Source organism: Pempheris klunzingeri, chromosome 7 (genome assembly GCF_042242105.1).
Source record: "Pempheris klunzingeri isolate RE-2024b chromosome 7, fPemKlu1.hap1, whole genome shotgun sequence".
In the NCBI taxonomy this organism is placed as follows: Eukaryota; Metazoa; Chordata; class Actinopteri; order Acropomatiformes; family Pempheridae; genus Pempheris; species Pempheris klunzingeri.
This window is the reverse complement of record NC_092018.1, coordinates 27178371-27202810: the sequence shown is the minus strand read 5'-3', so window position 1 is coordinate 27202810 and position 24440 is coordinate 27178371. Positions and strand designations below refer to the sequence as shown.

The 24440-nt window shown below is 42.8% G+C and overlaps 1 protein-coding gene across 1 annotated transcript; it reads left to right on the top strand.

Annotated features, from left to right (window-relative positions):
* Positions 1-8431: 8431 nt before the first annotated feature.
* fzd10 (frizzled class receptor 10) lies at positions 8432-10861 on the top strand. Its single transcript, XM_070833497.1, has one exon. It carries the CDS (start codon positions 8450-8452, stop codon positions 10199-10201), a length of 1752 nt encoding a protein of 583 aa, XP_070689598.1. The 5' UTR covers positions 8432-8449; the 3' UTR covers positions 10202-10861.
* Positions 10862-24440: the final 13579 nt, after the last annotated feature.

Genomic DNA, 24440 nt, shown 5'->3' with positions numbered 1-24440 from the left:
GAGAAACGCTCTTGGTCTGCAGAGTCTGATTGTTCCAGCTTGTCTTCATACCTGCTCAGGTTTCACTGCGAGGCTTGTCAATCCCTCCCAGGACTTCAAACACAGCACTGAATCCTTCACCTGCACCTTCACTCATCCCTTCACACCTTGCCGACAACCTGCAGCGCAAGTACAGCGATAGTAAATTACCCATAATTACCTAGATTTGAGCTCAACATAACAAAGACATTTTGTTTGCTGTTGTGTTATTATTGGAACATCACATTCAAGCTAGCTCCCTCTAATTAAAGCTGACATCTTTCCAATGTGCTGTTATCTGCTTTGCAGCACTGAGAAAACTTCATCTGTGCCTGGTTCTTTGTGCTAGAGCTGAACATAAAAGCAAATAAAAAATGGCCAGAGAGATGTCTGTGAAAGACGCTCTTCAGTGTTCTTGCAAATCTAAATAAACTTCAGAGAAATAGACTCCACATGTGGTTCCTTAAAAAAGAGATCCATGCGCCGGATGAGAAAACAATGACAAAACTTGGCTCTACATGCCTGCTTCTATCCAGAGAATCACAGCTAATAACAGCACAAGAAAAGGCCATTCCCATGCTCGCTCTTCATGCCACTCTAATGCTTGCCATTAGATGTTCTCATTATTCTTCCGTGTGCCTTAATGCAAAGCGAAAACAGATTTGGACGGCAATGAAAAGTTACCCAATCACTTAGATCTCAAGCACTCTGTGAAATCCGTTTATCCCTGATCATTATGACAGTGTTTTTCTGTCTGTATCGATAGTCATTTCCTTTCTCCCTGCAGCAGCCTTAGAGTCTCCAATGTTGGCGCTGAGCACAGCACAGCCAGCACAGTCCCACGGAGTGCAAGCAAAGGAGGAAATCAATAGAGAAAATATTGCTGCAGGCTCACACATTTTTATCTTGCTTTGAACGAGTCAGCTTTAATTTTGCTTTGATCTCAATTTGCTGCTTTTGGGATAGCTTGGCTGCACATTCAACCAGGAGGAATAAGCTTCCACCAGGGCTTTCTTACAAAAGACCCTTTCAACTGAGGCCTTTATTTTGCCTATATGCGTCAGTGTCCATTACTGGTTTACAAGGAATAAAGATACAAGGAATCAAAACAGCTAATACTACAGGACTCGGACACACTGGTGCACATCTCATGCAGACAGTTCGCCAACTGCACTTTATCTATTCTAGTCAGGGAGGATTTACGGCCAAGCAGAGCAAATGTTGGACAATGTTAGCGAGGGGCCACAATAAAGAAATCCTTAGTGTTGCTGTCAGAAACGGCTCAGTGTTGTTGTGGGGTAACAGGTTGACAAGATGCACAGCTGGCATTGTTCTCACTGCTCTGCCAGCCGCACCGCCACACCACTCTTCTCCCCCACACATCATTAGAGCTGACACACCAAAGGGGTAGCGATATTATAGCTTCACCTAAGGTCTGCTAAAGATGTCTGCCCTTCCCTCATCCTTTTCCAAACCAGTGCATTCTTAGGAGGGGAGTTGTTTGGGAATTTGTTTCTCTTTTATAAAGCAGAGACAAAAGGGAAGGATAAATGACCGGGCAGAGAAAAGACCAGCGCCTTGCTGGGGAGAAAGGGAAGGGTCTAATCTAATTTGGTTAGAGGAGAATATGTGTGTGTGTGTGTGTGTGTGTGTGTGTGTGTGTTGCGTGGGTGCGTGCTCATGTGTGTGTGCGCACATGCATGGCTGCAATGCACAGTGTGAGGGGACTGTGGGAATGGGACAGGAGGGCTGAGCTATTGAATGGAGCCTCCAGAGCCAGAAGCAGTGGGGAGTCTCCCCAGACGCGTTGATTCCAGGCCGGCCACTCAAAGAGGGATTAGACCAGAGAAGGCCTTCCTGATTAGCAATTCACACTCAAGTGCCTCCACGAGGACCTTGGGTAATAATATTGCCATCAGTGTCCTTCACCGATGCAGGCAACAAAATGTTTACCCCCTTATTTGACTTTTTTCCCCCCTCCTCCTTCATCTATAACGTCTACTAATCGCTCTGATGTTGTTCAAGAACTTTGCGAAGGGAAAAAAAAAAAAAAAAGCCATCCAGCTCTTGCAAACATCTCCACTGGTTCTGATGTGACTTTCTAAAGCAGAAATGCGTTTTGCGAGCATTTGACTGTAACTGCTTTGGTTCATTGCTTCGTCACGAGCTGCTGAACTCCAACAACACCCCCCCACCCCCACCCCCACCACCACCACCAATTGCACCACTTCTTCCTCTTCTCTTTGCTGTTAAACGACCACCACATGAAAGCGTATGATGTAAGAACACTAAACTAATACTGCTGTTTCAAAGCAGCCTCAACCCGCTTGTTATTGGGCTTCATAACAAACTAAATTCATTACAACACTGTTTATTGCAGATTGTCTGACAGCTTTCCCAGTATTATTAAGGTCTGCCATCCTTATAATTGTGCTAATCTACTCTATAAACACTTGAAAGGTTACAATAACGCAGTGACTTCCTCTTATCAACCACAATACACAATGAACGAGGTCAGAGGGTTAACCTTCAACTGATGGGACTCTACGCATAATAACAAGCCGTGAAACAAAGCAGAGTTTAACGGAATAAAGTGAAAAGAAGAGTGAAACAAATTAGTCTTCATTAATAAGTCACTTTATTGAACTATTTAAACCATATGAGCAAAGAATACTGCAGGCTTTGATGTTGACAGGGCTCTTCAATAATTAATTGCTTGATTCATATGCGTTTCCTCAAAACGCCTGACCCTTTACTAAAACTGGTGCTCTTATTAAAGCTACAGCATTTCAAACGGGACAGAAATATACCATGTATAATATTAAACAGAATTATGTTTGCCAGCAGTTGCAAAACAATCTTTTAAACTGGGATAGGACGGATATTTGGGTTAATATTCTGTTTTTTTTTTTTACAGTTTTGCTTTCTTCTTTACTGTCCACTGCTCAAATGCTGTCCCATCATTTCCAAAAGGTTTTTGGCAGCAACTTCATCACAACTTGTGGAGTGGCGATGAGAGTGAAAATAACAGATTATGTTGATAAATAGGATCATCCTGAGCTAAATGCTGAATGTGTGCGATCAGGAGGGAGAACAGGATTCTTGGACAATGTGCAGGGCATGTGGACAAATAGTCTCACCTCCAACTGAGTGTGTTGTTTCTTCTCATTGTGCCCTCTGAAAGAGAAGAGGAGGGCCTTGGTTAAGAAGATTATAGCCCTACCCCACCCGTACGTTTAATCAACATGCCCTTTCAACGCCGGCAACAATGCCAAACATGTCTAAAACGTCCCCCATTTCTCCCATAGCATACCTCACATGTTGGAACAGCATGCCAGTCATCTAACCACGGCAATTAAGAGAAATACTGTGATTACTCTTACTGATACGGAGTTGCTGCGAGCAGATCGTGTTTCCCATCAAAGAATTTTTGGCTTCAGTTCCACAAATGTCACCATCATAGTGGCATGTTTGATACCCATCTAATTTCAGGTTGCGCAAACAAAAATGTTTTAGCTTCAACTCATTTTTACTGATCAAAATTCCCTTAAGAACCCAAGGAGCTTTGCTTGCTCACCCTTCATTTCTTTCATCCATGGTTAAATATGTAAATAAAATGTCTAAAGTCATTCTTCAAAGGGGAACAAAAGAAAAAAGGGGGCTGAGGGAAAAGACAGCCATAAAATTCCTCCGTTTCTCCATAACATTAGCCAGAGGGGGGCCAGCTTCCAGCCAGAGCCTAGCAGCAGGGGAGCGAGCTCGCTCCATAGAATCACACATCGCAAATCCCACACACAAAAAAATAAAATATCTTTTCAGCTTCAGCCATCAAAGGGCCCCCCCTCTTTCACTTTATTAGTTACAGAATTATCTCACAGTTGCTGATTTCTCAGAGATGCTTTTCATCGTAGCACTGCTATGGTTGCAGAGATGAGATAAAGTTGCCGTGTGTGCGCAAGTGTGTGTGTGTGTGTGTGTGTGTGTGTGTTATATGCACATGTGTGAGTAGGAATGAGCTATAGGAGGGGGTTGTATATGAAACCGGGGGTGGTAGATCAGGAAAAAAAAAATCATAAAAGAGACAGTAGTAGCAGCAGAGGGTACAGATGCTAAAGAGTGAATAGGCCTGATTCCTCCCCTTTTCTTCTCATTTTCAAAGAGATATCATCATGACCAGCAAAACAGTCATGAAAGAGAGGGAGGCAGGAGGAAAGACAGGAGCGAGAACAGAACAAAGGCGATGAATTACAACAAACCAGTAGACTGTGTCTTCTTATTAGACTGTGTGACAGCATTATCTTGTCAGCTTCATTACACCAAAGGCAGTCATAATAAGGGCAGATATTTGCTTTAAAATATGCCAGACAGGGTTTCCTGAAAGCCACATGATCAGTAAATGGAGAGCAGAACTGGCCTCGCCTCTGGAAACGCATTGATATTACATTATTCTTCTTCACATTAAAGCTGTCATCTCTTTTTGTCCTACTCCTACACATCAGCTACATAATAAAAGTCTAGTGGAGAGGGAGGGACAGAGCAGGCATGTCAGCTGTTATCCTTTGTGAGGGGTCAGGATGTAGAAAATGTGTGCTGCTTGTGCATCTGGGCTTTTTCTGACAAAATGAAAATGGGTTGCATATCATTATAATTTCCCAACAAAATGATTTGAACACAAGGCATTGCTTACAAGCTGGCAACACACCGAACATTTAAAAAGTAATTGTTCAACGTTTTTGAAATAAAGTGAAGAATGTGAGATATTTGTTCCTCAGGTTTGGACTCTTAGCCTCTTCAAACGCTAACAGCTGGATAAGAGAAATCTGAGAGGCACATGTGCTGCATAGGAGGAGGGTATTGTGTTCATAAGTGTATTCATACCCTATATTTATGCTCCTGCTCCACACACTGAGCGCTAACAGCTGAAATGGCACCACTAAGATATGCTGTGCTTAAACCATTTAGGCACGCTGGTGCCAGGTTTCTCATCTTGCCCGGACACATTTCTGAAATACTTCTAAAAGCACTTTAGCGACTCTTGTAAAAATGTACTAAAAGCACTCCCGCGTACTTGTGATCAGTATTTCACCCTTGACAAAGAGCACGGACAAGGCTAGATTATGAATCTTACCACCACAAACTTTTTACGAGGTAATGTGAGAGAGGTCTGGAAGATCTCACACACTGACACACACATAAAAAAAAGGCAAAGGGCCTCGTAACCTGTTCTTCTCTCAGCCTGCCATGCCACCCAGCTCCTCCAGGAGCACACCGACACAATAAAATCAAGATGGAGTTCTAACACGCCGTAATAAAGAAGCATCATCAGCCGTTCATGTGTTGTTGTGTCGCATTCAGTGTATTTTATGGCACACTGTGACTTTGGTGTTGCTGTGTCGTATGTAGGCTGGCTCTCTGCAGGAATTGCTTCGCTTTAACAGGCTAATAAAAGCCCACGCATCCATTCATTTATCCTGCTCAGGGTCACAGGGGGCTGGAGCCTATCCTGTTCTACAGACAGAATACACACTGGACAGTACATGACACAAATACAGGGATAGTCGCTCATCAACAGTCATGGGGAGGTGGTCATATAACCTAACCTACACCTCTTTAAGGTGTGAGAGGAAAACAAAGCACGTAAAGGACATGGGGTGAAGATGCAAAAGCTCAGTCACCACTGAGTCTCTGTGCAACAACACATCACGTTAAAAGACATTTACCCAACAGTGGTGGTTTGCCAATGCCTTTTTCTTTGCATGTGGACAGTCGGCCCTGAGTTGAACACAGTAATTTATGAATGTTGTTGAGTGATGTGACAAATTCATTACTTTTTAATTAGAAACATCTTTCTGTGATTTCTAAAAATGTCCCATCACCTAGCTCATACAATGTAGGTAATAATATGGCACAAAAATGTTTTCAGCAGCACAATTCCAAAGACAATGTTCAGCCTAAAACTGAAGCATATTAAAGCAGGAAGAACAAAACAAATATTTACTGTAGTGTGTCTCTAAGGCCACGGTCTCTTATTAGAATCAGTGGTCATGATAAAGGGTCCATAGAGAGCACCCAAAGAGTTGTTCATGATTTAAACTGTTCATTAAAGTTTACTGGACACTAAAATAAACATGGAAATAAGGGTGCATTTAAGGGTTCATCCCAGCTGATCCAAGATCAGTCATATGGGCCAAAACTTTACGGTTCATTTATGGCTCTAAGCGTGACACATGTAAAGACAGGGACATCCCTGCAAAATGCTGAAAATACCAAAATTGTCCAGATCTGGTGAGAACACAGATGTCAATGTGAGAAAGCTGAAGCAGCATCTGAATTACTGATGCAATCTCTTCTGGGCTCAACAATAGAACAGTGTCAACACTTTAGGCGGACGTTTCAAAAAGGAATTTAACCTTCTTATTTGTGTGCTGGATTACTTTCTTCATTGAAAAAGACAGGAAATTACTGCAAGGTGTTGAATAACGGCCAAAACACACAGATCAGTGCACAACTAAATTCTAAACAGATCGCCCTAAAACATCATTCATGCATGTAATCATTTTCATCTTGAACTGATTCATTTTGCTGGCGTGATATTGCAGGATCTGGTCTATGATCGTCATTTTTCATCTTGCCTGCTGCACAAAGTCACCAGAAGTGTTTCCAGTCAGCCTACAAGTAGTTCTCACTGCCAGTGATGGAAAAGCATCTAACTGCATTTACTCAAGTATTGTACTTTTTGTATAGTTTTGAAGTACGTGCACTTCAATATTTCATTTTCATGGTACTTTGTAATTGATCGCAAAGGAACATATCGCACTTTTTACTCTACTTTTATTTGACAGCTATAACAAGTTACTTTGTGGGTTCAGATTTACACATAGCAACAAATAAAACAGGATGCATTCAGCTCACACTTTGATAAGCTGCAACATGGTCATGCACCAAGAATAAGAATTCTAATAATAAAACACATGAGGAGGCATTCTGCATGATGAGGGCTTTACTTTTGATATTTGAAAGCATGTTGTGTTATCAATATTACTGTGCTTTTACCTTTTTGGATGCATTTCTTGACTTGCAGCACAGTATTTTAACACTGTGATATCATTACATTTACTTAGGTAAAGGATCCAAGTACTTATTCCACCACTGGCCAAGCAGCTGCTGAATGTCTCTGGGGAACTGAGAATCATCTGTTTTTTTTTTTTCTTTTACACGTGTGCAGGTCCAGTCTTGTCTCACTGTGCAGAAAGGATGATGGGAAATTAGATTCTTCTTTTATTAGTTAAGGCATAAATATATATATCATATGAAACACTTAATGGAAATGTCCATGTGCACAAACAGCACTGCAGAGAGCAGTAAGAAAGCTGCAAATATGTCCTGTCGTTGTTTATCTGCTATTTTAGAGGAAGTCAGAGGCATGCTATGGGAATAAAAACTTTCCCTGCAGTCCCATGGGTGCACAGTAGTTTAGCGGGTGCTCCGGGCCGGTGCGCCTGTGAGCCACATTGCGCAACAAATTTGGAAATCTCAAAACATTGTTTCTGTGCCGTTGTAGTCGAAGTTTGTGGCTGAGCACAAACAAACAGAGAGAAGGAAGTTCGCTGTGAGCCTTTGAAACTGCTGTAATGAACAAGCTGTTCCGCACGATTTGAAAATAATCCGCGTGTCAGTGTCATCTTTCTTATGCAAAGTAGCTGTCTTTGAAGGCGGATCTTTTGGCAGGTTAGACCGGGACGGAGTCTCCGACCAGCTCAGACGAGCGCTGCCACCAAACGCATCAACTGCCTGCGTACGGGAGGAGCGTAATCCTGCATTTCTGGGACGCACTTGTTATTATCGCCGAGGATATTTATTTTGCTGACTGACTGATTGTCTCGGGTGCCATGTGTGCAGCCGTCCCCGCCGCATGAAGGAGTGGAGGAACATTATTTTTCGTTTGGTTTTCCAAGTTGTCGCGCAAGGACTGAAATCGCGCAGCTACGCAGACGGACACTCCGGAAAAGTGACATGAAACGTGAAGGCGGACATGTGAGTCTCTCGGGAAGAAGAAGGCACAGGTCGGAGCGCGTTGCCGTTCTGTCTCGTTCACGTTAGACTGAGAGGCTGAACAAGTAGCTCCAACACTTCCAGCCACGAACTGTGCGCCTAAAAGCATGGACCTGAACGCACGCCACCTCCAGCCAGAGACCATTCTCGGACCACTGCGGGATTTATGGTTTTATTAAACTCTCCAAAAACCGAAAATGAGGATGCGATGGTCTTGTAACAGATAGTTCTTGAAGTTTTTTTTTTTTTCCCCACATTGATCTGACTCTCAGACCCGCAGCCAGGTTTCGTCTCGGACTTTTTAATGAAAGAAACTTGCGTGTGGTGGCAGTGGTGAACATTTTTTTTTTTATTATTATCATTAAATCAGGAGGGGAGGATGCGTTCAACTGTTCAACTGAGCCTCATCTATGTGCTGCTGGTGCTGTGGAGCGGTGGGGGCTCAGCCATTAGCTCAATAGACCCCGACTGGTCAGGAGAGGGGAGATGTCAACAGATCAACATCCCCCAGTGTAAAGACATTGGCTACAACATGACTCGCATGCCAAACCTTATGGGCCACGATGACCAAAAAGAGGCAGCGATAAAGCTGCAGGAGTTTGCCACACTGATACAGTTTGGATGCCACAGCCATCTCAAATTTTTCCTGTGCTCCTTGTACGCTCCCATGTGCACTGAGCAAGTGTCCAACCCCATCCCAGCCTGCAGAGTCATGTGTGAGCAGGTCAAGCTGAAGTGCTCGCCTATCTTGGAACAGTTTAACTTCCCCTGGCCCGACTCTCTGGACTGCTCCCGGCTGCCCACCAAAAACGACCCAAACAACCTCTGCATGGAGGCCCCCAACAATGGCTCAGATGATTCTCCCAAAGTCTCCCACACCCAGTCTCCAGACTTCAGGCCACAGCGGCCTCTGAGCGGGCAGGACCTGCACCTTAAAGACACTAGCAGCAAGCAGACGTGCAGCAATCCTGGCAAGTTCCACTTTGTGGAGAAAAGTGAATCCTGTGCCCCCAAATGCTACCCCAGAGTGGATGTGTACTGGAGTCAGGGAGACAAGCAGTTCTCCCTGGTGTGGATGGCCATCTGGTCCATCCTCTGCTTTGTCTCCAGCGCCTTCACTGTGCTCACTTTCCTCATTGACCCGCAGCGATTCAAATACCCCGAGAGACCGATCATCTTCCTCTCTATGTCCTACTGTGTTTACTCTGTGGGCTACCTCATCCGACTTTTTGTGGGAGCTGACAGAATAGCCTGTGATAGAGACAATGGGGTTCAGTATATCATCCAGGAGGGTCTGGAGAGCACCGGCTGCACTATTGTGTTTCTCATCCTGTATTATTTCGGCATGGCCAGCTCCCTCTGGTGGGTTATCCTGACCCTCACATGGTTCCTGGCTGCAGGGAAGAAGTGGGGTCACGAGGCCATCGAGGCCAACAGCAGCTACTTCCACCTGGCAGCGTGGGCCATCCCGGCCGTGAAGACCATCATGATCCTGGTGATGAGGAAGGTGGCGGGGGATGAGCTGACGGGCGTCTGCTACGTGGGCAGCATGGATGTCAAAGCTCTCACTGGCTTTGTGCTCATCCCTCTCTCCTGCTACCTCATTATCGGGACCTCATTCCTGCTGTCTGGCTTCGTGGCCCTCTTCCACATCCGTAAGATCATGAAAACAGAGGGGGAGAACACAGACAAGCTTGAGAAGCTGATGGTTCGCATCGGGGTCTTCTCTGTGCTCTACACTGTCCCGGCCACCTGCGTCATCGCCTGCTACTTCTACGAGAGGCTCAACATGGACTACTGGCGCATCCTGGCAGGGGAGCAGAAGTGTGTGGACAGCAGCGGGCTGGAGTCGGACGAGTGTGTCATGAAGACCTCCATCCCCGCTGTTGAGATCTTCATGGTGAAGATCTTCATGCTGCTGGTGGTGGGCATCACTAGCGGCATGTGGATCTGGACCTCAAAGACGCTGCAGTCGTGGCAGAATGTGTTCAGCAGGAAGCTAAAGAAGAGGACGCGGAGGAAGGCCGCCAGTGTGTTCACCAGCAGCAGGCCTTACATCAAACCTCACCCCTCTCTCAAAGGGCACAATACTAAGTATGAGCCTACACGGCCCCCTCCAACATGTGTATGAGATGGCTCTCTTTGTATGAACCCAAAAATACTTGTAAAGCCCTTATCTAAACAAGACTTTGTAATCAGAGTGCCATCAAAAAGAATCAAGGTTTATGTTTTATTTATGCAAACTCCATTGAAGATCATGCAACGTGGGTTTTTTTTTTTTTTTTTAGTATCTTGAGCCATCTCATGCAACAAGAGCTGCCTTTGTTTGAGAAAAAATCTGCTACTCATGGATTCACTTATCCTATTGAGGAACTTGGTAGAGAAAAAAAAATCTTATTGTTCCCAAGACAAAAAGAGTGGAATAAACCATTTGGATGTGCCATGGGGTTACTTGAATAATGTGCAATAGATGTTTTCCTTACAGGCAAAAAAAAAAAAAGACACTTGTACTGTTAGTGAGAGGTTACAGACAATGAAAGGACCCCCTAGACAATGGAGGCAAATGGTCAGAGAGATGAGTGTTGTGTTTTGGAGGCTTTTTAATGGAAATCGAGGCAGTGTCATATATGTTTGAACTGGAGTGACAGCAGCTGTTGAAAAGACCTTACGAACTGCCCATTGTGAGGCAAATCCATGCCATAAATTAATCAAGCACTCGTTATTGAAAAAGTTATTTGTACATGCAGTTGAGTTTTCCATTTTTTTTTTTTGTCTTTGCTGTTTTATAGCACAAGGGAATGTTTGTATATATTTCTAAAAAAAAAAAGCTTCAGATTTTATAGAAAAATTAATAAAACGTTCTAGTTTTAAATGTTTGTAAAGCTGCGATTGTGTACTATACCTGTGTTGTTCTTGTGTTCCCTCAGGTGGGGGGAGTCTCCATTGTCATACGGCTTTTTATACGGCTGCAGTCATTTTAATACATCATACAAATCAGAATCATTAACCTTATTTTGTCAACGTGACAGTACGTTAGAGTTGGGTTTTGAAAATAAGTTTGGCATTCAGAATAGCTTTAAAAATAATTGACAGAGACATCATTGTTTAAATGACAAAAAGGCAACAAAAGGAGAAATTTTTACTGTAGCACTAACAGATTGGGTTTATGAGCAGCTCAAATCGGCTCGTAAAAGTTGTACAGCCACTGCGTATCTCTTGCTTTGGGAAAAAAAAAAAAACTTTCACATATAAAAGAGGATGTAACCATGCTTGACGTGTTGCTGCTGAAGTCAACACACACAGGAAGCATAAAAGAAATCTCTGTTCTTGTTCTAAAGAGTTCATAAGGAGGCGATGGAACATTTCTGTCTGTATGAAAGACGGCTTTAAGCAAAACAAATATGATGATGAAGGTTGGTCTGTGGTCTTCCGTTTTATATTCAGTTTATTAAGGCAGCAAAGTCACTTATGCATATAGTTTTAGATTTAGCGAGTGATTTTTAAATTTAAAAACAAATGTTAAGTCTTGGATCTTAATATCTTTGCCTGGTAGAAACTGGCAAAATTGTCTTGTCAAGTCATTCTTTTCGATTAGAATACATACTGTTTGATTGGATAGTTCAGCTAGAAACATTGTGCACAGTTACTCCTGTTAGTCAACGTTTCAGTAATATTCATGATCATGAAGGTGGTGATGTCACCAAAATGACAGATCTTGACGGTGGGGGGGTTTATTTGACCACAATGTCCGATGTTAAAGCAGCGGTTTACATCAAAGCTTTGATTTTTTTATATTCCTCACTGCCTTTATGCTGGTTGCTTATGTAAACCATTCAATAGTTGTTGTTTTTTTTTACCTCAGTTGAAGTGGATATACAACTTTATTTTAGTCCCATCTCTTCCTCCTTCTCTCTCTCCCTTCCTCTCTCTCTCTCTCTCTCTCTCTGTCTCGCTGTGTTGCATGTGTCGGTGCGTATCAATGACGGGGTTATACAATAATCCAGCTCTCATTCAGGACAGGATTAGACTGTTTGAAGGGTTTGACTTTGAAAAAAAAAAAAAAAGAATTGCTGCAAACCGAAAATACAGAATATCTGTCATCTCTTCTCTTCTTATCAGTGAGGCCTAGTGACATTTCTAAAGACACATCTGGCCTGGATTTTGTAGTAGTTACTTATTGACTGAAAACATGAATACAAACTGAATACATTGTGTAGTAGGCTGAGATGTTTGGTGTTAAATGATCCTTACAGTGTCAACAGTAAGAGACAAGTCTGGTCTTGAAACCAAGCAACAGCAATTGACTTTTGTCTTGACGGAAGGGCAACAGGAAAACCTGGATACTTAAAAGTCATTGACTACACTTGAAGTATGTCAGCCATTGAAGATCCACACATAATGAAATATTGCTACATTAGTAATCACTAAAAATGAAATGATCTTTTTTTAATATGTGAAAACAAAAGAAAAAGTTTCAGAGTACAAGGCCTTTGCTACCTTTTATCTTCCTCACTTTCAAATCTTTTTGGAGAGTTTAAAGCCAATTGTAGAGAGGCCTCTCTGGTCTAATAAAGTTTCAGAAGTGTAGTAATGCTTTATCCCGTGGGGCATTCAAGTTCCAGCATCAACCCAACCCATTTTAACAGTCAAAAAGCACATGACTCACAACCTTTATGTGGCTGAATCAAAGTCAGCCAGTGTCTATTGATACTCTGAGTTGCGAAAAAGGTGTGAGTGCTTCTGAGAGCTTCAACAGAGGCCACCTGGATAACAGCCCCTGAGGTGTCTGCGAAGGCTGTAAATATAAATGACAGTTACCACCCCCCTCCAGGGCTTCTTCAGCCAAGCAGGCTTCACTTCTCTTCTTCTCTTCTCTTCAAAGGGAAAAATCCTGCTCAGAGCAAGGGCAAAGTATTGCTGGCAAGAAAGTTTCTTTCTTTTTTTTCTTTTTGTGGAAATCACACTAAACTGTATGTATCATCGAATTTAGACTTTTAAAGGTACAGACCTTATTTCATCAGATCACACGTTGTGGCGCTGGGAGTGTCTCAGCAGAGTGAAACATCTCTCGTCTGGTTTTGCAGATCATTAAAACTTGTTCCTTGTGATGACACATTTTATTTGACAAAGTGGGGAATCCCACACACAACCATGTGACTGAGGCTGATGAATCTCGGACACACACATCTCTGAACTCCACCAGGAGGGATGCCGTCACCCCCACGCTCATCCACGTCCTGCCTCTCGCTCCTTCTGCTGTGCCAGTCAGGAGATAGCAGTGTCTGCGTTGGCTTATGATGTGTTGACAAAAAAAAGAGCTTCTGCTTGTGATCAGTGTTGATGAAACGGCATCAAACCATTGATAATTACTTGATTTAATTTAATGTGACTGCTTTGCCAGCGAGCCAGGATTTTCAGCTTTTCACACTCTGTAATTGAGCTGATGTTAAGAGTCTTTGTGGAACCGAGCAGTATCACAAACGTAAAGTTGAAATGACAGAACAATTAAGCCTCCTCTGCATGTCAAAGGCTGATTGGGGGTTCAGAGGGAGAGCAGCAAGGATACATCACCAGTCAAAACAGACACTATTCTTCTATATCAGTAACTGACTACACCTTCTTCTCTCTGCCATGTTGTTGTATGCAAGGCTGTGGAGGAACCGGTGTGCCTTTAGTTTGTCTGCTGCAGTCATAAAGTTCTCTGACACAGTGACATAAATCAAGTTGCCTGGATGACTGGCGGCTGAGGCAGCTTCTCTTTGATCAGGCTTTGCGGAGACGCCCCATGTCCTCATCCTCAGCTGCTGCAGCAGCACCTGTTTACTCGTTCGGGCCTGTCTGTTTGGAAAGCAGCGCTTAGCCTCTCAATGTCATGGACTCATACATGACGCACACACACAACAGACACACAAAGGAATTTGGCTGGTGCTCGGGGGCGGGAGGGTTCCTTCCAACATGCATGCTCCAAATGCGCGAGACTCACACTGATTCTTGGCACAGGTTTCGCTTATTAGACAGCTGCTCTAAATGTAAAGCTGTCTCTTTTTGGGGAGTTCTGCCTCCTTCGGCTGTACCAGAGAAGAAAAATAGTTGGTGCATCATGACAAATGAAGCGGCTTTGTTTTCCTGCTGAAGGAGTTGCATGGAGTAAGAGGGTTATTGAAGAAAAAAACTTTACAGAGAGAGCTGCAAGTTTCACAGACCAACGTGTTATCAGAGAATGCAATGAAAGCACCCTTTCATCCCTCAAGTTCTTCTGGTACATAAATCCAGAGTTGTGAGGATTATGGTTGAAGGAGGTGTGGGTGGGCTTCGTCTTCAGAATTGATCTATATAGCAAGGAATCTAGGGCAATGTAAGAGTACAGTATATATGCCGAATTTGCAATAACAAGCCACACTACTAACAGCTCGCAGACACACACACACACACACACACACACACACACACACAACTCTGCTGTGGAGCCAGTTGTTCCCAGCCACTGCTGAAGGTGAGAGTAATTACATAAAAACCTGGCAACAATGAGTCCTCTGCCTGCGAGGAGGGGGCAGGGCACTTTTTTCAAATGCATAATGAACTGCCTCGCAGGCCCTCTGCTGATCAAACAAGTGTTTGATAGTGGTTTTGGTTTGAAAGAGGACTGAATATGTTTATTTGCATGTGGAGAAGTGAGTGACTTTGAGGTGGAGATCAGGCAGATTAGTGTTAACTGACAGAGACCTGTGCAAACAGACACTCCCCCTGCCTACAAGCAGGGCAGCGGCGCACTTCCTCAGAGGACTAGTTAGGCTGAATACAACATCAGACAGACCAGAGCGTGGCAACTCCTGCTACTTTTCAGACATTCTTCTTTGTATGCCAGCCTCCTCCCATAAGCCTGACTCTCCTTTTTTCAGACATTTTGGCTTGTTTGGTTTTGCATGTGAAAGCATGCTCACTGATAGCTGGCAGACTATATGAGAGATGAGAAATCCAATAACTGGCAGCTATTCATCAAAGATATTTTCTTAGGATTCATTCTGAAAATTCCATCTGAACCACATTCACTACAAGAAACACTTTTTTTTTTACAAACTGTGAGAAGTGGTTAAACAGGTGCAAGGGGATTTTTAACAGATAGTAGACCATATCAGACTGCAAAATCTCATTAAGATTCAACCTTAGTTGAGGCCGCATCATCATCTCTCTCGGCGTAAACTTACTTTATAATGCCCTTTTTGTTCTGTTAGCAGAAAAACTGTCTGCACTAGGCGGTGAAATAACTATAGAGAACAAAAACATCAGCTGCGGCTTTAATCCTCAAGGAAATAGTTCAACATTTTGGGAGATCTGCTCATTTGCTCTCTTGCCGTGAGTTAGATGTTAAGATTGATACCGCCCTCCAACTATCATGTTCCCTACCATCGCAATAAGAGATATGCAGCATTCAACACAACCCCCGTCAGATGTAGGGAGGAAGTATTATGAGTAATGTTGGCACTCCGGCGCTGCAACATGACTGAGAAGGCAAGAGAATGTGTGGTTACAGGGATGTAAATAGTCTGGTGTCAGCCAGACTCGAGGTTTTTCGCCATGGTGATTTAGCATCAGAATCTAATCTGTCACTTTCCTAATCCACACTGCAAAGAGCTCTGAAAATTTGAGAACAGTAGAATTCAGACGCAACAGTTTCCTTCAGAAAGTTAATGACTTCATGTATTAAATCCCACTAAGCACATGCATGTACTTACTAACCCCATGTATGTACGTGTGAGTGAGTGCATGTGTGTGTGTAACCACGCTTCTGTGCAAGTGGCGTTTGTCAGAGATGTTATGAAGGCAGTGACAGGATTGATGGTGGAGTGGAGAGAGCAAGCACAACAGGAGACTGTCTACATGTGTATATATTTTCGTGTGTGAGTTAACAGACAGTATGGGAGCTATAGAGGGATAGACAGAGGGAGAGGGATGATGATGGATCTGGCAGGGCTCATGAACACCGCTGGGAGAAAACGCCTGTGGTTCAAAGACACTCTCAGCAAACTTAACAAAGAAAGATGGCACAGAGGGGGAGAACATGAAAGGAAACTACACAATCATCCCTCACATAAACTTGGAGAAAACATCCTGGCTCTGCTGGCAGAAAAATGCTGTATGCAGATATTTGACTATTTTTTACTTAAACTCAGCGCAATGGACAGCAAGATACAAAATAGCACTGCTATTACTACCCATTTACTAATTACTGAGTAGACACTGTGCTGGCAGACATCAACCCCGTAATCGTCGGCACGCAACCTGGCGTTCAGAACATTTTCTAATCATTATAACCAGATATTACTGATTGATAATGATTATCCCATAATAAAATCATTAATGACAACTTTTACTTAGTATACTTTATTGTTAAGAAGCGATTCTTTCCTGACCTGTCGATGGACATTTGCAAAGCAACAAGTGGTACAAGATGTATTCAGATCCTTTACTTTAAAGACAATCCCACGATCTTTAAACCAGGGCCATATTTTTACACATTCTAGGTTCAGAATGACTGCAGGTACAAAAACTTTTGAACTGGCTGTAATGTATTCCTTAGGGCCAGTTGCACCAGATCAAAGTACGCCCGCTAAAAGTGCTTGCTTTTGCTGCAGACAGACTCAGATTGTTATTGGAAGTGTCTGACAACATTACAGAAAGGATCCCCACAGAGCTGTAAGATCCCTTTTGTCCAGAAATAGCAGTTATATCACTTGGTTCAAATCCACCAGACTACATTGACAAAAACTATAATTTTACCCGGTAATTGCTGATTGCTCCCTCAGTTAGTACGTTTGTTTGTGTGATTGTGTGACTTTGGCGTGTTAAAGGATTAGTTTGGATCCAACACAATATTTGTGTAACGCACAATGGTACAAATAAACTCAATGACTGAGGCAGTAGTAGACCAACCAAAATGGCTGTTGCGGCGTACAATTACTGTCTTCGTCTCTTCAGTGGAGTCTAGTGGGTTTGAATATCATGACACAACTTCTGTTTCTGGTTAAACAAAAAGGATCTTACAGGTCTATTTCTGTAGGGATCCTTTCCGTAATGTTGTCGAACACTTTGAGCCCGTCAGTGGAAAAAACAAGAACTTTAGTGGAAGCACTTTTATCGGGCACGGTTGCACCAAAGGATTACATAGCAGCCAATAGACCAGTTCCAAAAGTTTTTATACCCACCAGTCAACCCAAAATAATAGCAATACCATACCGTGAACACTCTAATATGAGATGTCCCACGTTCTTGCAGTCTGACTTAAATAAAAGTAAAGTAATATTAACAAAAAGGAACTTAAAGTAATAAACACACTCATTATGCAGGAAAAGGCCTTTGTGAGTTGTATATTATTGTATGTTATATTATTGCTTTAGTGTTACTGATATGTTAATGCGACTGGTTGAGGTTGGGTTTGATTACGTAAAATACAGTTGGGCAGTTTAATCTAGTTTAAAGGAATAATATGACATTTTTGGAAATGTGTTTTTTTCCACCTATTCCTTTAATTAAAGTATCAAGTAAAACTCAAGTAAAGTACAAGTATCACTGAAGTACTGTACACGAGTAAACATACATACTCTGTTCTCCCGCTGAAAACAGACGACTGTACACAGGAGAAGCTGTATTAGAGATCTTAATTCCAACCTTTGAGCACATGATGACAGCAGGAAGAAGCAAACAGAGCAAATGATACAGTGTCTGTTTTTGCATTTGGCTTGTTCATAGTCAGCTGTTGTGTTCAGTCGCTTGGTATGCAGCCTTGTATATATATATATATATATATAGTTATTAAATACACGGTAACACAAATGCACTGTTCACCAGCTTGCTTGTGTTTTTACGGCTCAGGTTTTGGCCACGTTCTCCTCTCTCGGGCAAAAATCCTTGCAGAGTACATCTTTTTTTCTTGTGGCATCAAGTTAATATGAAAGGACACGCACAACACATAACATGTGTTGGTCTACAGCGGTCCAAGACAATGTCCCATTTTGCTCCCAGCTTACTTTATGTGGTGACAGGACTGGAAGCAATTTGGGATAAGTATGGAGGAACAGTTGAAGAGATGATAAACGACTTTATTGTTGGGTTTTGCGACCGTATCTGATACCACTACATGTGTTCCTTTGAGCAATCAAGCTAAAGCATGGCAAAAGAATCTGGGCTTCCTGGACACTGGTGGCGGGCCAGATTGTCTGGTCCTGATAATAGTAATGGGAGTGATGGCAACAGCAGCTAATCTACACAGAGAAGGGGTCAGGACCCACTTATCTGGCCTGAGTGGAAAATAACGGCCCACTTAAAGGGCCATTCTGTGATTGCAGTATGACAACCAAACTGGAACGCTGTTGCCTGCCTGCTGTCTTTTGTTTATATAGTGACTAAATGGCTTTGAGACAATTTTTTTCACACTGAAATTTATTTCCTGTGCTTTTGATGTGACACTTGAGGCTGCTCGGCTGCTTTGTTTATATTCGTAAACTTGTCAACACTTGAATAAAATGCACTCCTATTTATAGCTACGATGGGTAAGGAAAGTTTCCAGAAGATTTACTTCATTCTTCAGATGTGAGCACAGCCAGGATTTACATGGCCAAATAAAAAAAAAAAAAAAGCAAAGATTGTAGTCAATAAACAGCTGCCAGAAGTACAAGAGAGGCCCATGTCAAAGGCATGTCGTGGCACTCTGTGGCAGAGGGTGTTACGCAAAAGCATGCAAACTATGTGTCCACATATTAACTGCACAACACCTGCACAGTATGCTCATGAATGCTCACAATACAGTGTATCGTAAGCAAGAATGGCTGACATGGAAATGAAGAACTAATTTTAGCTCCCCGTTTGATCGCTGCCTCGGGTCACGGACAACACTTTGAACCAACATGGCAAGATTCACAAAACAACATAAAGACAAGCCTGTGTTCCTCGGCTCTTCAAAGCCGCAAAAAGAAGCAGCGCTGCGGACAACAAAATGTTCTATTAATCAGGAGACACATGACTTGATGTAGACGGGGATTGAACTGATGGATGGTGCCGCTGCAGGAATGCTGCTCCGGTTGCAGCCAGTACCAGGAGTTTGCTCGTGTGTTTGAGAAATGTGTTTCGTTTAGATGAATTGTATAGTTTATGGCGTGTGCAATCAAAAGGACTCATTCCACAGCGCTTCTCAACCGGTTTTATCTGAGGCGCCCCTTCATTCCGCACCCCTTTAAAGCAGAATGTACTTTAGATTGTTTTGGTGAAATTTGCATTATATTGTTAACCATTTATTCATTTTGATCATTTATTTTATTAGTTAATTATTTCAATTACTTTTAAATAATCATTTTGGCTGTTTATCAACTACTTTTAGCCAACTATCCATTGCTTCTAGTCCATTATTTTAATTGTTTATCCTTGTAGCTATCTATTTCAAATGTTTATCCTCTTTTTTAGCTCACTAGTTTGACATTTCCTCTCACTTTCTAACTAATTTTCATGCGCTCTCCGCTGCAACATATTGCTTTAGTGTGTTAAAACTGACTCAAGTCGGTAGGAGGTGTGTCCTGTGCAGTCAGCCAGTTGTAGTTAGTGGTTTTTATTGTGACAATGAATAAGCTAAAGATCAGCACCACACCCATTTGCAAGCCTATTTGGATGCTTTCTTTTTCTCCTGAGCATGTTTGTGTATGTGTATTTTTTCTTTACTTTAGCTACTCCACAATCTTTCCGTGTACCCCCCTTGTAGCTGCATAAGTATCCCTTGAGGTGCAAGTACCCCTGGTTGGGAGTCACTGCTCTAGCGGACAGAAAATTAACTGAGTCGACTTTAAACTGGAAGCAGGAATGCATGCGCACTGATTAAGCGTTGTTTAACCCTGTGGAATCAGTCTCTCTGGTCTGAATGCTGCAAGATGCTGGAGGCAGGTCAGGAGAGGTCAGAGAGGACAGCCAGAGCTTCTTATGTGAGTCGGACACTTTTGAGGACCACTGCAAGGGGCACTGAGTCAGTTCATTGATATTCAAGGATTTGACCCGCTGACAACAGGGATGTCACTGAGGTTAAGACAGCCATGCCTCTCCGTATTGTGCCGGGCCGAAAAGCCAGGGGGTCCCCCGGCCCCCCGCCCCCTTCTGTCCGGTTGTCATGGTGAGCAAATCAGTCCGGCAGCACTATGTCACACTCATGTGGGCACATTCTCTCTTTCTTCCTCTCTTTCTTTTCTTCCTCTGACTTTCTATCGTGCTGCTTCACTGAGGGGGCTGCCAAAGAGAGCTTTCTGTCCACTGACAATGCCTGGTGTGTCATGGACATCCCCATGCATATACAGTGCAAAGAAGAGCAGGCTCTGAAAATCCGAGGGCTCCCCTTCCCGAAACACATGGCAACAGATGCATTTCCTCTCTGTTGTGGGATCTGAGTGGGTGTTTTGTATCCAAGGACGTGCCAGGTCAGGTGGTGAATCAACGTTGCACGTCACCAGGTCCAAATAAGTGCCAATCATATTTCATTTCACAGCTGGAATGAGGGACCATCATGCCAAGTGGTCTGGTGTTATGTGTATTATTACTTTGAGCTACTATTGTATCCTACTATCTACTAGTCTGTTTAAAAAGCAATGGACCACAGTAAAATTACCACAAGCAAAGCTCACTGATAAAAGCAAAAATCAATCAACAGAAATTAATTTGATTCACTTGCAGAGCATACTCTCTTCATAACCTTACCGTGTCTTCTAATGGAAAACAATTGACTGATGTCTGGCGCTGCGGCGTCTTGTTGTCACACAAATATGTTCCTAGAGCCAATGTCAAGGAGATTAGGCTGAAGGGAAAATTGCAGCTGTATTTAGCAGTAGAGCTGGCGAGTTGCTGCTCTCAGGTGATGGGGCATGTCTGTGCTTCACCCTATCTGAACCTGACGGCTGCTGCGGTTGGCACTGTAATTACAGAGGTTAGGCATAAATCACAGAGCAAGAGGTTGGAGAGAGGGAGAGCGATGTAGAGTGGGGGGGGGGAGAGAAAGTAAAGAGAGACAGACTAGGATAGCTTCAGGGCCAGAGGAGGCCCTGACACTCAGAAACATACTGTTCCCTCCTAAATGCCCCCCCCTCCCGCTCATGTCCTTCCTTTTACTTTCTTTCTTTTTGCTGTCTCTCAGCGCTCCCACACAGTCAAACACAAACACACACTTGCAGTCCATCTCTCAGGGTTCACATCCTTCCTGTGGCTGTGGCAGTCGGACTATAGTGGGTCCTTTACTGCTCCTGTGGGTTCCTGATTACACCACACTCCTTCATCCTGCACACATTAAAGCAGCAAGCACCACACCACAGGAAATAATGGTTGCCACTGCTGATGTGGACTCTTGTTGTTGCCACTTCCTTCTGACGGAAAAATTTAGATTCTCCACAAAATGTGTCACGACTAGCGACATAAAAGTAAACTCCACTCTTTACCATGCTTTATATTTAGAAATGCATGTAGCTGCAGTAACACATCAGTCTATTCTGATATAATTGTGGCTTTTATTTTCAATCTGGACAGCAGTGACGTGAGAAGGGGGATGTAATGTGTCAAAAGTTGTGGGCAGAATCAAGCTGGCGACGTCATCAGGTCTTATTATTATTGAGTTAATCACTTCTTCAAGGTTGGGGGAAAGATTAAAAGACAGATTACAAATGGAATGGAAGTCAAAGCGGCAGACTCCTGACTTAGTCCCTGTTAAGAGTCAAGCTCCAAAAGCAGTGGATCCTGCATTTCAGGTAATGCAACTTGATTGCATTGCATGCGTCTTATCGATCCGCCAGAGCCACAGAACACATTATACAATTGTTTTTTACAGGGTGAGTAGTGCTCCTCATGCAACAAATCATCCAAATTATACAGCAAAATGTAACACAGAGTTGGTCCTTGCCCTCCAGAACGACACACAGAAGTGTTTTCTTTTCAAATAAAACTGTTTGATGATGAGTGATGGCTGAAGGTCCCCTGTGGAGCTTCCATTCAGTGTCGCTCACTAAAACACATTGTGTGCATCCTTGATTTGTGAAAATGTTTTACAACAGTCCAACGTTATTATCATTCATATTTACCTCTCCCCCACGCAAAAACAAGGCATTTTATATATATTTTACATGTTTTTTTTAATTTTATTATTTGACTTTTGTCATCATGGTCACAATAATATCACTATGAAACAGTGCTTCCCCCGAGTCTGACGTTTTATTGATCCAACCATCCACCAACATACATTTGCACATGAACACAGAATCATGTTTGAGCAATAGTTAATATGAAGAGCAAAAGATGCAGAACAAATTGGCCAAAATACAATCTCAGAATCCAGCAGCTATTGTCTGACGACTTTGTTGCATTTTGTCGGCTTTTTAAAGTTTTTCTGGTCATACAGATTAGTCAAAATGTTGAAGAGAGGAAAGAGAAAGTCTTGGACCAGATACCTGTTATCCATTACCTGGATATCTGCTGGCCACAGCCAAACATCCACCCTTGTCCCCACAGGCTAAATCGATCAATCAGCCATCAGACAACAGCTGATGGGTTCTGAGATTGATAATGATGTGACGCAGCAGACAAGAGTCCTAATTTCTACAGTCGTGTCGTTTTAGAGAATTTGCTGAAATGACTGATGCACTTATTCTTTTCAACATGATGTGTAAAATCGGTGGTGTAGCCCTTTAAAGAAAACACAGCAATAATACTGAAGGGCCTTGAAATGTTTCACATATCATAATCATCAGGAAAAATAAATCCCTTTCATTCATGTATATGTTGTAAAGATAACTGGCGTATGATCCACATTGTATTCACAATGGGTAAGACCTCCTCTGAATACATCCCTTAAAAGCAGCAAAAATGCTTGATCAGTCAAATACAGCGCATTAAAAATAAAGTTTAGAGGAAGTCTTTGATCTTGATCTCTTCGCGCTTTCCAAGGGGGGAAAGAGAAAGAAGAAAAGAAATCTCCCTGCGAGTAAAATCACACTGTAGGTCACAAACAATTACTGAACAATTTCAGTGAAGAAATACTTAAAGGAGTAGTAGCAGCTATCCAACCCTAACGTACAGCAGGATCCCTGGTGTTTAGATATGGCTTAATTGGTTGTTTTAATATATTAATATTTAATATATACCGTCAAGAACTAACATGTTACAGTTGTTATTGCTGTTACTGAGGGACATGACATCAGCTCCAATGAGAAGCCTGCAGTAGGAGAACCAGTCTTTTCTGATTGGCAGTCGCATAGTTGTATATTTCCCCTCTATCATCAGATCACACGTTACTCGTCTGTGCAACAAGCAAAATATTATGCTGGAGGGAAAATCTATAGACTGTCTCTACAAAATCCACCGAGTCTGAATCATTTCATCCTTTGAGCTGTGAAATGGAGTGAAATGGGGATTCTGCAGCCGGCGGAATTAGGACATATGGAAATGAACGTATCTCTGCGGCAGCCGCAATGTGCTCCATCCGTATCAGACAAAGATGTAGGCACGGCACTCAAGGTCAACACTTTTCATGTAAAGATAATGCTGCTGAGAAGACAATCGGCACTTCTCATTGCATTTAGAGCCAAAGACGGTAATATGACTTCCACTGATCCATAAAATCATTACCAAGAAGCTTTTAACAGGTTCCAAGGACCACGGCTTACTTTTTGAATAAAATATAAACAAGGGAAAATATCAAACCCATTAATCTTTCATTAAGCTCGCCGGATAAAAAAGAATCGCTTAAAGTATCATTCGTTACCATCACTGCGAGTGCAAAAGCCCCCTGCTAACATCAAAGGCTTCTCAAAGAAACAGAGCGGGAGAGAGTCAGTTAGCTGAATTTGGCTGAGAACCAGCTTGTGGTTGGGTTTTAATTTTGACTGACTCATAATGGCACCGACGAGGAAATGGGGACCCGCTCTGTAATGGTTTTTGTGGCATCCAGGCCTTTTTGAGCAAACACTCACATAAACAATGCGCGGCTGTTATTAAAAGAGCCACGGATTCAGGCTGGATGTTGACAAAGGTTGAGAGCTCATCCTCGTCTTGCACAAGTCTTTGTGTCACTGAAAGATCAGAGGCTTCTCATGGCCAAAGACTGGGGAGACTCCATTTCAAATACATGCGCTACACACACACACACACACACACACACACACACACACACACACACACACACACACGTGCACACGCTTGCTGCAGGAGGAAGAATGGTTGGCATGTTTGTGGAACAGCACTCTTTTGGAACAGACGTTTCCTGCTTTGTGTGTTTGGGTGGGGCATCATGGCGCTGCAATTATTTTTGCAAGTCTTTAATGGAGGATCATAAAATAGATTTGAAGATTCATAATATTCGT

Coding starts and splice junctions, on each gene's coding strand:
- fzd10 (XM_070833497.1), top strand. CDS start 8,450: ATGCGTTCAACTGTTCAACTGAGCCTCATCTATGTGCTGCTGGTGCTG.